The 14899-nt window shown below is 35.9% G+C and overlaps 1 protein-coding gene across 2 annotated transcripts; it reads right to left on the reverse strand.

Moving 5' to 3' along the window:
- Positions 1-977: 977 nt before the first annotated feature.
- fmo3.L (flavin containing dimethylaniline monoxygenase 3 L homeolog) lies at positions 978-14595 on the reverse strand. 2 transcript variants are annotated; one of them, XM_018256815.2, is made up of 9 exons: positions 14488-14595; positions 13705-13849; positions 10516-10704; positions 8828-8990; positions 6265-6407; positions 3512-3711; positions 2834-3189; positions 2351-2423; positions 978-1861 (listed from the first exon to the last, which is right to left on the reverse strand). In XM_018256815.2, exons 2-9 carry the CDS (start codon positions 13840-13842, stop codon positions 1519-1521), a joined length of 1605 nt encoding a protein of 534 aa, XP_018112304.1. In that variant the 5' UTR covers positions 13843-13849; positions 14488-14595; the 3' UTR covers positions 978-1518. The 2 variants fall into 2 exon arrangements, with proteins under 2 accessions (XP_018112304.1, XP_041446493.1); XM_041590559.1 differs by lacking the exons at positions 13705-13849; positions 14488-14595 and having other exon boundaries at positions 10484-10571.
- Between the last annotated feature and the right edge of the window lie 304 nt (positions 14596-14899).

Here is a 14899-nt window from a genome sequence, read left to right on the forward strand (position 1 = left end):
TATGTTACCTTATATACCAGCACCCAGGCAAGTTGCTAAATGGTTGATAAATGGTTATACTGTATATATATATATATATATATATATATATATATATATATATATATATATATATATATATATATATATATATATATATATATATCTATATATCTATATATCTATATATATATATCTATATATCTATATATATATATATATATATCTATATATATATATATATCTATATATATATATCTATATATATATCTATATATATATATATATATATATATCTATATATATATATATCTATATATATATCTATATATATATATATATATATATATCTCTATATATATATATATATATATATATATATATATATATATATATATATATATATATATATATATATATATACATATATATATATATATATATATATATACATATATATATATATATATATTTGGAACATGGAGGAGCAGTTCCTCCTTTCTGTTTGTAATGTCAAGAGAAAGGCCCAGAACGGGACCGAAACGTTGACAATAAATGTTCTTTTCTAAACTGCATTATGAAGCCCTGGAGTGCGTCAGTCTTGGGGAACTACTATCTATAATACATTTGACAGCACCCAGGCATGAAGAAAATGCTTGACTGGAGTGCACCACAGCTGGAACTATATATGTATTTTATACAGACTTTTCAAGTGTGTTAAAAATATTTAAAACTGTCCTTGCATCGTCCTATTTTTGTCCCTCTGAACTTCTCCTCCTTGTGGTTACATTTCCATATTCCCACCCACTGGAACTTCAGCCTTGGGTTACACATGATCAGCCTTTTATGACTTTGCCTCGTACAATACGCATAGCAGCTTTTTTTTATAACTTGGATCCTCAGCTATTCCAGCTTCCAGCATTCTTCCAGACAAGCCAAATGTCCACTGTATTTTGTGGAATATTACAGTTCTTGCTCAAGAACACAGAAAACAGATATAAATATTCAACATATTTTATCCTCCCATTTTAATTTATAATGGCAATGTTTTATTTTACTAGAGTGAAATACATGAGACATTCTTGGAAGCTAGCAGCATGTACAGGATAATACTGAAAGGCCCAAGCAAGGGTAAGTGATTTTAGTGTTGATACATTGTCACTTGCATTTGTAGATATCACTACCTTGTTTGGTACTAGTACCAGGGGTGCTGTTTAGGCGAGTTGAGAAACTCGCCTCAGGCAACAGTAACCCACAAGTTACCAGAGGAAGTAAAAAGCCTCTCCTGGTAACTTAAATTGACTAAATTCGGCTCTTCTACTGCAGAGAGCACAATTGGGGACCAAGGGGTGGGCAGCATCAACTTGGCCACCTCAAGACATCATAAGGGCCTGAAATGCTTCTGACTGGTACAAATGTGTATATATAGGGGTAAATATTACATTAAGCATGGTCTTGTAAAATCTATATCAATGAAGAAGAAACTTCTTTAGATAGTAAGAGCACTTGTAGTAAATGTTATTTTCTAAATGTGAATTTCTAATACCAGGCCAAAAAAACAGTAAAAAGAAGTAAAGGTATAAAAAGCAACTTCATCAAAGCAATAAACGAAGACAACCCTGTATGAGATGGAACTTCTCGCTTTCTCATGGCTTGAATTGTGCGATCCCATTGGTTTAGAATTGCATTTCTTGCACCATCCCATTTGCCTGGGCCGGTCAGTCGAAACTGGTAAGGACTACAAGGCCCAAAGAACACTTCCCAGGCTAGTCTAGGGTCAGTAATGCAGAGCAGAGGGAGGTTAGGTTTGCAGCCAATAGAAGAACTCAGTTCATCCATGTAGGTAATGTAATCCATGGACAAAGTCTCACTCCGACCAAACCTTGAATAAGAAAGAGAAATACAATATTTTCTTATGAACTCATTGAGTGAATCCCCCTTAGTCCCCTTTGTGTTTACTGGGGCTCATTTACCAAAACAGATGCTAAATTGCACAAGTACATTTGCATCAGCAATTACCTTTTAACAGTTTACTACAATTTAGGAAATGAAAGCAAATATCTGATTGGTTTCTACCTTGAACTGCAATGGTGCCATTTAGCACCTGTTATTTAATGTTTGTGTTTATACCCCCATACTTAATAAAAGGTACAAAGTTTGCTCAGGTGCAGCAACCAATAATATTAAGATGAACTCCCTTTTGCCGATAGTAACGTATTTTTCCATACGGTCCATATTTAATGAGAGGTCTATGCAAATAGTTAATGCACTGTATACCCTTGATTGCTTATGAGTTGTGATAATAGTAGAGATAAGGTAGGATAAAAAAAAGGCAGGAGTGCATGGGTTTACACAAAAAGCATAGCCCTACCAGCTCTTCTTCTCTGTTTCTTCTTCATTAAGTTCCTGCACAATCATCTCTTTGGGTGGCAGCTTACATATTCCTTACAACAAGAAATACAGGCATAATACAGGCAGTTTACTATGGCTGATTAAAAACAACTCTTCTATTACAATTCTGTAAAAGACAAGTATTTAAGTATTGCCAGATTGGCAATATACACCTTTCTATAACATAAATACAAACACAACATTAATAGGCCTTGAGTTGAAATTGTGCTACTCCCACAATTGCTCTAAAGAACCAGGAATCTGAAACATGAAAGTATTTTAAGTTACGTCCCAGCTCGCTCTCCCTCTGGACCCAGCAGCTATGGTATTTTCAGGGAAGTCAGTTGAACCCCACCCTTTCTTCCTGTTAGACATTGATTAAATGTGTTCTTGTCATCAGTAGTTTCCAGTCTCAATACACACAAAAATGAACCCTCGATATACAGGATGACATTCCACTTACCTCTAATAACGCTGACAGCCCAGCGAGCCTGGACATCAGAAGTTGATGGAATGCTGCCTAAGGACTGGACCAATCCAATAACAGCCAGAGTTGGTTTTTCAAGCTTTGGTGGGAAGACTCCTTTATAGAGTGAGACTTTATTGTTGCTGTTTTTCATGATAGAGTCATCAATGAATGGATAAGCATAGCTGTATCCAGTGGCAAATATCACAACGTCCACATTTTCTATTACAGACCCATCTTCAAAAATGGCAGACGTCTCAGTAAATTCTCTAATGTTGGGCTTTACAACAACAGTGCCACAGGTAATGCAGGCAGCTAGGTCATCATTGAAAACAGGTTCTTTCCTTGAACCCCTGAATTGTAAATTGCAACAATAGTAGAAGATAAAAAAGCAGGTAAACATCAAATGCTGTATCTGCAAGTGCCATTTGGGTGCAGAACGCATTTATATCAACTGCATCTGTGCTCTCTGTTTTTTGCAGCCTGCTCTGACACAAAAGAACAGTGTCAGATGTATTGCTGCCATTATGTGACATATTAGCTACATGTAGTGCATGTTCTCCAACCTATCCTGGTGTAGCCAGTGTGAATATACATTCCATTATAGTGTGCATATATATGAGAAGATGTGAGAACTATTTCTAAGCAATTATATAATTTCATGCAGTAACATACCTGTCCAAAGGTACCAAGCCATACATTTCATGACTGAACCTTTTGTTCATCATGCTTTCATACAGATAGTCAGATATAGCTCTAGGTAGGACTTTATTGAGAAAGGACTGATGGCGTGTCAAGTAGACCATATCCCAAGGGTAGCCATTATCCCAGACACGACTCATAATCCAAGAGCCGCTTCTAGTGCTTAGCCAGACCTATAAAGGGGCAAAGAATACACCAATGTATTATAAATGCCACTAGCAGAGCTCTAATAAAGCAGGAGCCAATAAAACACAATAAAGATATATATTGCTATCATCTTGACTTGCTTCTTTGAAGGTTAGTTAACAAATCCCAAACATAACCTTATGCAACAGTTTTTATTGTTTAGTATTTTGAATAATGACATCTAGGAATGAAGTCAAAGATTTGGCTCCAAATCATGTTAAATGTTTTGATTCTTTGAATCCCTCATCACATGCCATATTAAGCTATGTTTTTAAAAACATAAAAACTTACAAAGGGGGAGGTGATAGCAGAAAAGGTTAACAAAAATATGTTATTCTTTATGGTTTTATTTGTGGGTCTTCTTTCCAATGATACTTTAGTTTGTTTTTACTTAATTATCTCCACAGACCATTAGATCCTAAAATGTGACTAAAATCATGGTCGTGATCATGTTTTTCAACAGAATGGATATTGTAAGTACACTATGTCTGAATATATCTGAACTATAGTTGATTTGCCAAGCCTGGAAGCCTTAACTGCATTCCATTGGCTTTATTCAGACAAGAAACTGTGTACAGGAGGAAAATCAGCCCTTAAAATGCGCATAGTTAAAAAGAAAATTGCCACATTTGAAATACATAATAAGTCATCTCTTGCTTTCCGAATATGGTATTCAGGGTTAATACACAAAATTCATGTGATTAAACTCACTGGTGCCTGCATGTGTGGCAGTATTTGCCATAGGGTGCCTGAGTATAAAGTCCTGAAACCTTGTCCATGGCTGAGAAGAGTTGTATATATGTGTGTTCATGTGGCTCGTGTAAATAGTATAAAATGGTAGTCTGAGCAAAGAAAGTTTGAAAACCTCTGCCTTAGAAGAAATATTGCTTATGAGACTGCAATATCCACTGGGATTGCTGATTTATTAGGCAATTCATTGTGACTGATATCACCGACCTTCTCTCTGGTCTGTAGAGATGTACATGACTTGCACTACCCTGGGCAGGGAGTATGGATTTATAGTAATTATCCAAGTTTGCTATATTATGCATGAGCCTGCTTAAATAGGTGCAAGGTTTAAGAATCCACCCTTTCTTAAAGGGCATGTAAAGTCTAAAATAGAATAAGGCTAGAAATGCTGTATTTTGTATACTAAATATAAACATGAACTTACTGCACCACAAGCCTAATCAAACTAATAATTTATGCTTTCAAAGTTGGCTACAGGGGGTCACCATCTTGTAACTTTGTGAAACATCTTTGCAAGACCAAGACTGTGCACATGCTCAGTGTGGTCTGGGCTGCTTAGGGATCGTCATAAACAAAGCTGCTTGAGTTCTGCATGGCTGGGAAGTAAGGCGGGGGCTCCCCCTGCTGTTCATAAGTATGATTGTGTCCCTGCTCACCAGTTAGGGACCATCTGACAATTCCTATCCACAGCAGTAAATGAAGGGAGAATTTCACTGCATACAGTCAGGTTTCTTATAAAAACTGTACACATTTTTTAATTGAAGTTTTATTCAACTAAAGCTTGAATTCAAGCTAGAAATTCAAAAATAAGCACTCGCTTTGAGGCCACTGGGAGCAACATCCAAAAGGTTGATCGGCAACATGTTGCTTGGGGTACACAGCCCTAGTCTGACTCCCCTTAGATAATATCAAAAGTTATGTCAGAGCTGGAGCCGAGCTTCAGTACACAAATGTGCACTGTGGTGGGCAGTTGTGACCTGTCCTGAAGTGGCGGCCCATTTTTCAACTCAAACCCACTGGACTGGCGGGTCCTGCGAGTTTCAGGTCAGTCGACTGAGGGGTGACACATTGGTACATCTCACTGATTCTTGCTTTTGATCTCCTTGAGGTATAACATTAGTGATGGGCGAATTTATTCGCCAGGCGCAAATTCGCGGCGAATTAGTGTGATTCGCAAAACGGGCACGAAAATTCGCTGGTAAAAATTCGACGGCGTAAAAAAAATTGTGCCGGCATCAAAAAACGGATGCCGGCATCAAAAAACAGATGCCAGCATCAAAAACGAGACACCGGCGCCGTTTCGCAAATTTTTCACCTTTTCTCGAATTTTGCTGGAAATATACAAATTTTCTGGCAAAAATAAACGGAGCAAATTCGCCCATCACTATATAACATCTGTTAATTTGATCAAATCATTTGGGCAGGGCCTTCTTCATCATTTGTATTGGTTGTTGGTTTTTGTAAATAAATATGTGATTATGTGTAAATGTGAAATATGTATTATTATACATCTTAACCAAATTAGAAACCATCTATTAGTTTTTTATTACAGAACATATGAACAATAAAAACAGTTATGTAAACATGAAAGCAGATTCAAACATAATGTTTTAAAAGAAAACAATAGAAAAGATGAGGCCCTGCTCACAAAAGTCTCCAACCTATGTAATGTTTTTCTTTGTCCCACACCATAAATGAAATGTTATCATTAATTTTTCGACAAATATTTGATCTGAAGTTGATGTACAGTATATATTCTTTATAGATGTATTATAAGAAATGTTCTTTACCTTTTGTGCTGTGTGACTTAGCTCCACAGCAATGTCTGCTCCTGTATTGCCCAGGCCTACTACTAACACTCGCTTTCCAGCATATTGTGCGGGCTCTTTGTATTCTCGATTATGCATGTAGCGACCAGTAAACCTCTCAATGCCTAAATGAAACATATAAAACATACTATTATCTGTCTTGGCATTAGTGCAGTTCTGTGTCCAGAATCACAGTTAACAAATATTTAAGCCTTTCACAAGCAAAGTGCAGAAGAGAAGGATTGACTACCATACCTACCTTAGAAACATGGAGATAAAAATGATTCCCTTAAAGGAATTGTTCAGTGTAAAAATAAAAACTGGGTAATTATTTGGCTGTGCCAAATAAAAAATGTTTCTAATATAGTTTAATTAGTAGTTATAATTACATTTTTGGCTAACTAACTATATTAGAAACATTTTTTATTTTGCACAGCCTATCTATTTACCCAGTTTTTATTTTTACACTGAACAATTCCTTTAAGGCTTAGGGGGTTATTTAATAAAGATCAAGTTTTCTAGAAAAGGCGTTTTTGAGGGTAGTTTTCAGTAAAAACTCTAGTTTTAGGGGATCCTGTCATGATTTTTATGGTGTAGTTTTTATCCCTAAATTACACTGTTTACACGGCAAATAATTCACTCTATCATATAAAATGTAATTACTAATCCAACAAGTGTATTTTTTTAGTTATAATATTGGTGTGTAGGCAGCCATTTCAGGTCATATGCTTTCAGAAAGAGCCAGTGCTGCACTATGGAATTGCTTTCTGGAAACAGGCTATTCTTTCTCCTACTCAATGTAACTGAATAGGTCACAGTGGGACATGGGTTTTTACTATTGAGTGCTGTTCTTATATGTACCAAATAGCTGTTATCTTGTGTCAGGGAGCTGTTATCTGTTTACCTTCCCATTGTTCTGTTGTTAGGCTGCTGGGAGGAAGGGAGGGGGTGATATCACTCCAACTTCCAGAGGAGCAGTAAAGAGTGACTGAAGTTTATCAGAGCACAAGTCACATGACTGGGGGCACCTGGGAAACTGAAAATATGTCTAGCCCCATTTCAGATTTCAAAATAAAATATATATAAAAAAACCAAAAAAAAACCTGTTTGTTCTTTTGAAAACAGACGTCAGTGCAGAAGTCTGCTGGAGCAGCACTATTAACTGATGCATTTTGAAAAAAACATATTTTCGCATGACAGTATCCCTTTAAAAAAAAAACCTTGAATTTATGGGTTTAATTTTTTTTGAGATTTTTGAAACTACAGGCCATCATTTATCTCATAGTAGACGTGTTCTCCTTAATGCTGAAAATGATTGAATCTGCCTGCCCTGTATATGTCATTATTACGAGTTAAGCTACCTAAATATGTTCTCTCTATGAAGATCAATGATGAAGGGCTATGGCGTGAACTTCTTTAGTTAAGCTTTAGCTTTCAAAAATCTGAATCTGCTATAAAACAGATCAGCTGTTTTCCTTTTTGAAACTGTTCTTCTTTGTGTGTCACTGATGTGTACCTCTGGAGTTTTAAGTTGCCAAAGTTGAATTACTGACAGGAACTGTAAAGAAGTTCTCTTATGCCCACCAAACACATTTTGCATATGGAGTATGAATTTAATTACAACAAAGGATTTCCTGTGGCTTGGGTCCTTCTTAGGGTAAGGCCACACTGGGTGTTTTGGGGAGATTTGGTCGCTCGTGAGGCAACTTCGGGCAACTTCGGAAAACAAATCGCTACATGTGATTAGCGCCGGCTTTTTTCATTTTAGCCAGCGCAGAGTCAGGGAAGGCATTTGGGGAGATTGGTCGCCGCAAAGATAAAGCGATCAAATCTCCCCAAAACACAAAGTGTGGCCTTACCCTTAAAATCTTGTAATCCTTTATTTACTTTTTAAAGATTATGGTTCAGTCTCCTGTAGAATCTTTCTTTGATGATAAGGGCTAGTCCACACGAGGAGATTCGGGGAGATTTTGTCGCCTGGCGACTAATCGCCTCGTCTTTTGAGCGACTATCTCCCCGAACTGCCTCGGCATTTTTCCCCATAGGCTACAATGCAAAGTCGTCTGCACTAATGCACACGCAGCGATGCGTTTTCTATAGTCGCCCGAAGTTGCCTCAGTTTATACCTTGCTTGGAGTCAACAAATGGAGTTTATGCAACAAGACACAAATTATATTAACATGACTTTTTTGCCAAAATATGTTTTACTATGGAATGTGTAACTGAAATCAGACTTCATTTTTTATGGGAATTCAAAGTTGGAAGTTCAAAGAGTTTAGAGCACAATAACACATACCGATGCGAACTTTGCTTGTTTTTCAATGTTTGTGTATTTTAGATTATTTTGGAACTGTTCAGTTCTCTTTAGCCGAATATTTAATCACTCCAACTTATGTAAACAGAAATTGTGATTACATGATCTGCCAAAAATTTCGTTTTACTTTAAAATCTTGTCAAAAACACACCTCTTTAAAAGGGGGAGAAAATAAAAATAAATAAAGGGGAACAAGAAGCAGTATTTTAGATATTCCTATAGGACACATACCAAAAAATGAATGCAGAGGAAGGTTTGGATGCACATGGTGGCCTGTACAGATGAGAACAGAATCAAATATGTCTGATGATCGGTTTCCATCCTGCTCTGTAATAACTTTCCACTGACCGGTTACTTGGAAGTCTGGGCATTTCTGCACACTGACTACAGCTGTCTGAAAGAGAAATGTGGATATAGATACTATTTTTTAGCTGTATTAGATCAGGCTACCTCATCTTGATTCTTAAACACAAGACAAATATTTTAATAATAAAAATATAGACTCTATTAATTATAATTCTGAGTTGGGGTAGGGCATTGAAAGTAAAGTATCAGTGTTTGCAGATAACACACAACTATACAGGCCAGTTCACTGTATCCAGGATGTGGCATCCTTGCAGCAGCATCTGGATAAACTGGCAATCTGGGTGCCTAGGTGGCAGATGAGAATCAACTTTGATAAATGTAAGGTTATGCACCTAGAATTTAAAAAAATGCATGTCAGTATATGCTTAAAGGAAGAGTATCACCAAAAATGAAAGTGTCCTAAAGTAAAGGAAATTTAATGTACTGTTGTGCTGCACTGATAAAATTGGTGTGTTTGCTTCAGAAAGACTACTATAGTTTATATAAATAACTGCTGTGTAGCCATGAGGGCAGCCATTCAAGCTGGAGAAAAGGCACAGGATGCAAAGCAGAAAACAGATAAGCTCTGTAGCATACAATGGGATTCTTTAGAAGGTATCTGTTATCCACTGTATATCCTCTGCTTGAATGGCTGCCCCCATGGCTACACAGCAGCTTGTTTATATAAACTATAGTTGTTTTTCTGAAGTAAATACGCCAGTTTTGCCAGTGCAGTGCACCAGTACATTATTTTGTCTTTCCTTTAAAACACTAAATTTTTTGTTAGTTGTGTTATTGTTCCTTTAATGGGGCAGTATACCCCCTTGTTTAATGCATTGGACTTGTGCTAAACATACTTTTTGCCTATTTTAATCACAGAATGTAATTTGTTTTATTTCTTGAGCTAAGCAAGGCAAACCGGGAACTGAAACTGAAGCAATTTAGATAAATAGATTGCTACTGCACAAATAATCCCACTTGCTTATCTGGAAGCCAAAAAATCACAAGAAAAGAAGAGGTTGATTATTTGCAATCTGATTATCTACCTTGCAAGTTTCATCTTAAAGATACATCCACAATAGATCTCTGCAAATTGTTTAAAGTGATTCTAACACATATACTGGTACAATTATTTCATATATTTGGTTAAAAAGGAAAGGAAATGAACACAAAAATATGTTAAGCTCTAAAAGATGCAGAAAATCTTGCATTCATGTACATACACAGTGTTGGACTGGCCCACTGGGATACCAGGAAAACCCCCGGTGGGCCCAGGTGTTAGTGGGCCCTTTTGCTTCTAAACATTTGGCCTATTTCATGGTCATTCCCTATTTCTTTATGGGGTTCAGTGAGTAGAGTAGAAATAATAGTTTGGAAAGGTCCACTGTCTAAGGTTTTCTGGTGGGCCCAAGGACTAAGGCTTTCTGGTAGGCCACTGGCATCCCAGTCCGACACAAATCCATTTTCTGCTAAAGTCACACATAAGATATTTAAAGAAAAATCAGCACATTCATAATGCTTAACAAATTTCAGCAGTCTTACATGTAGTTTTGTCCATTCGCTGTTAGGCATACCTTGAACTTTATGTATCTCGCAAGGTCAAAATGTTTGACATAGAGGCGCAGGTAGTCTAAAAACAAGGAGTTGTGAAGGTAATTTGGGTATTCATCAGGAATAGGAAAATCTGGGTAACACATCATTTCCTTGCAGGCATTGGTGAAGACTGATCGGTAGATACTGGCTCTGCCATCTTCTGCATATTCCTTAAAAGTAAATTTCAAAATTAAGGTTGATGATTTTGTAATCAAATACTCATTATTTTACAACCTATATTTGTACACAAAAATATAGCTAAAATTCAGACTAGGTGGAATGATCACCAGCCGAGTATGTGATCAATGGAAGTATTTACTTAAAGCAACTTCTTTTTCAAAATGCTAATTTCAGAATTTTAGAACTGACTGGGAAAGTTTATGTAAGGAGGTAAAAGGGACAGTGTGAAATGTGTTCCATAACTGGTGTAATTCAAGCAATATCTTAATCTTGCGGGATTGTTTTCTTTCAAGTGTGTGATTCCAAAAGATTAAAAGGATTCTAGGTTTTAATTCACTCTAAAATTTGATACATGATAACTAATACACATGGGTGGCTGGCCAACCTACCGATAAAGGAAACTGAAACAACTGCTTGAGGAAACCTATGAGGCGGCAAATAAATTATTTTGCATTTATGCTTTTATGTAAGTGGTAGGCTCACTAACCCTGTATGCTATTATTGGTTCACCTTTAAGTTAGCTCTTTATACATTATAGAATGGCCAGTTCTAAGCAACCTTCCAATTGGTTTTCATTATTTCTTTTTTTTTTAATAGTTTTTTTTAATTATTTGCCTTCTTCTTCTGACTCTTTCCAGCTTTTAAATGGGGGTCACTGACCCCATCTAAAAACAAATGCTCTGTAAGGCTACACATGGGGAGGCACATTTATTAATGTTCAAATTTCGAATTCATCTGAGTTTTTTTAAACTCTATTAAATTTGATTATACTCAAAATTGAATCAGATTTCATCGTACGATCAAACGATTTGTCCAAATATGGCCAAATTCAATAAAAAAAAAAATGCAATTCGATGGTCGAATTTCAAAGTTTTTTGCACTTCGAAATTCGACCCTTGATAAATCTGCCCACAATGTTGCAATCACTAAATAAATAAAACTGTCTTTTTAGAATAACAATTATATACTGAAATCTGCCCGTGGGGACATTCATTTGTACATAGGCTTTACTTGCAAAATCAAATCAAACAATTAACCTGCAGCTCATGCACTGTGTGTTTGCCTTTTTAATCTGACCACTTTATGTCAGATACAAAAATCTGTTTGCTTTCTTCATTTTTTTCCCCTGAAGTTAAAAAATCCTCAGAAATATTTTGTGTAAATACACAGATATCACTAAACATCTAGAATTACCCCTTGGAGATCATTTGTTCTTTTTGATTGGACACATTGTTGTTCACATTTTATTGCATTAACTAGAGTAGCTAGAGGCATTTTAAAGAATATCATGATAAATAATATGAACTAATTTCACTGGTAATATTAGGAATGTGTAAGCTACAAGGCTTTATTATAGCAGTATTAAATGTCAGGTAACATAGATTACCTTTGAGACTGAGAAAATGGTTTCAGACCTAAAAGCTCATCAATAAAGATACCAAATAATGTACAAATCCTTATTATACAAAAATCTAGGGGGGGGGGGGGGTGGAAGCACTCTTAAGGCTAATACTAAATAAATTTAAGTATAATGGAAGTGCTACTTACAATGCACTTCCCTGGGCCCTTGTCTCATAAGTAATTCAATATAAATGCAAATGCATATGTTGACAAAACAGGGGTTTTTAGTTACAAAGTTATGATCATAAAGTTGAAAAGCCACCATACCACGTCAAGGTAAACCCCATATGGCGGTCCCTAACTTACTTAAAAAACCACACTGAGCTGAGCCACAGCTTCAGGCGAACATACAAAAATCTAGGGGGGCTCAGCTCAGTGTGGTTTTTTAATAGCACCCCATACCCACCCCTTTATACTAATGGTGGTCCTATGCTTTTAAATATGGGCATTGGTTTGAGCAATCTCTCTCTCTCTTAAAAGCCCTTGCTGGCAGGGGAGGATTTAGCTTTCAGATTGAAACCTATGCACAACACACATTGTGTACAGGTAATGCTATTATGCAGAGAAGTATCTTTTTATATTGTGACCTGAGTTAAGTAAGTTAGGGACCGCCATATGGGGTTTACCTTGACGTGGTATGGTGGCTTTTCAACTTTATGATCATAACTTTGTAACTAAAAACCCCTGTTTTGTAAACATATGCATTTGCATTTATATTGAATTACTTATGAGACAGGGTCCCAGGGAAGTGCATTGTAAGTAGCACTTCCATTATACTTAAATATATTTTGTATTAGCCTTAAGAGTGCTTCCACCACCCCCCCTAAATCCTTATTATATACTTACTTTATCAATACATGTATGACCAGCTTTTGAAAATGTATTTTATAAAAGATATTTAGCATACAATGGTTTTGTATTTCCACTTATGATAAGGTGGGGGCAAATATAACTTTTGGAAGCCTATTTATTAAAGACTACATTTTAATGATGAGGTTTTTGAAACTATGACTAAAGTCACTTTCTCTAAAACTATGAATGATATTTATAAAAAGATCTGAAAAAATCTAAAAATTTGAGTTTTTCAGACAATTTCTAGTGAAAAAAAACCCTCTAAAAGACTGAATTGATTTAAAAGCAGCTCCCATTGACTTCTGCGGGACCTTGACAACTTTTACCTGGTGAAGTTTTGTTTTAGAGGTTTTGTGGTTTTTAAACTTAATAAATCTCAGATTTTTAAAGCTTTTTTTTTTTTAAAAAAAAAAAGGAAAACCACGATTTTTCAGAGATTTGTCAAAAAATGGAAATTTGATTATTAGTCGATGGGCCCCTTAGTCATGGTGTTCTACATAAATAATTTGGCCCAGCACTAACTCCAGGTATCAACTGGTTCTTTCCAATAAAGTTGGAAACACCAGTATGTCAAAAATGTCCAGCTTCATTGAACACAATTCATATATAGAAGATGAAAAAACAAGCATTTTTTACTTTTTAATGAATTTAGCATATCATTCATATCCTTTCTCAGAAGCATTCTATGCCCATCCAAGTTCCCTCTTTATTAATACTAATCTGAAATTATGTCTTACCGTATAGTTCCAGAGACCCCCAACACTGTCACTCTTTTCAAAACAGGTAGCCTCAAGTCCAGCTTCCAGGCTACATTTAAGAGCAGCTAGTCCACTGATTCCAGCACCAATTATTGCCACATTTTGTACCATGGTCATATTTATTCTAGAATACAGTAAAGTTCAGCTTAATACACTTTAAGGTTTCATGTCATATTATTTGATTTTAGTAGGTTTCATAAGCAATTTTCCTGACTATACTTCACTGGAAATCAAGCATTAAGAAGATTAAATTATAGTGTCAAATTAAACTGAGTTTAAAAGCTATAGTAGGGATCATTTATTATGGGGGATCAAGGTACAAAGTGCAAAACATGGTTGCAAAGCATTATGTTTTTACCCACAATGCACCTTCTCCCTCCTACAAGTGCATTAAAGAGGGTTTGCATATAGGTGGGGCCTGGTCATCCACACCCCTTCCCTATATATCATGAAAGTAAGGAGTACTAGAAGACACAAGGAGCCTTGTACATAGAAGAAAAACACCTGTGCTACATGTCTATCTAGGCATCGCCATGTCGTATTATCTTCAATAACAATTGGAATGACATTTATATATATTTATATATATTTATATATATGAAATAGGCATTAAGCCTATTTTACTGGCTTGTGATGGACTACTTAATGCCAATGCTAATGCATATAAAATAAACCTCTGATTAGATGCAGGAATTGCTGGTCTAAGGCAAATTAATCAAGTAAATATAGTGCTGTTATAGCCAAACAGTATTTGTTACTTACACTGTGCTGTTGATTTCAGAGGAACTAAGCCTTGTGTATTCACTGAGTTCTCTTTTCCAGTACTGGTCTATTTCAACATAGGCATCCTGAACACATTATGATAATTTTATGCTGTATAATTGGAATTTGTTCCAGTCAACATGGAAGTAATCCAGACTCCTCCCTTTAGATAGGAGGAGCTCTGTAAAACATTTGTGGATCTTTTAATGTAGTTAATTTATTCAACTTGTCAGAGACATTTAACTTTTTCAGCTATCAGAGGGAGATTTAATCAACAGGCTTATTGGGATTCCTAACATTTCCTTTATTTGTTTTTTTTCCTGCCATTCTGGGAAATAACCACACCAGAATTGTTAACAAACTTGCTCATTTATAAAAAAAAATTCCCCACTTCTATTACAAAAGTACATTC

The sequence above is a fragment of the Xenopus laevis genome, chromosome 4L, assembly GCF_017654675.1.
Source record: "Xenopus laevis strain J_2021 chromosome 4L, Xenopus_laevis_v10.1, whole genome shotgun sequence".
NCBI classification, from domain to species: Eukaryota; Metazoa; Chordata; class Amphibia; order Anura; family Pipidae; genus Xenopus; species Xenopus laevis.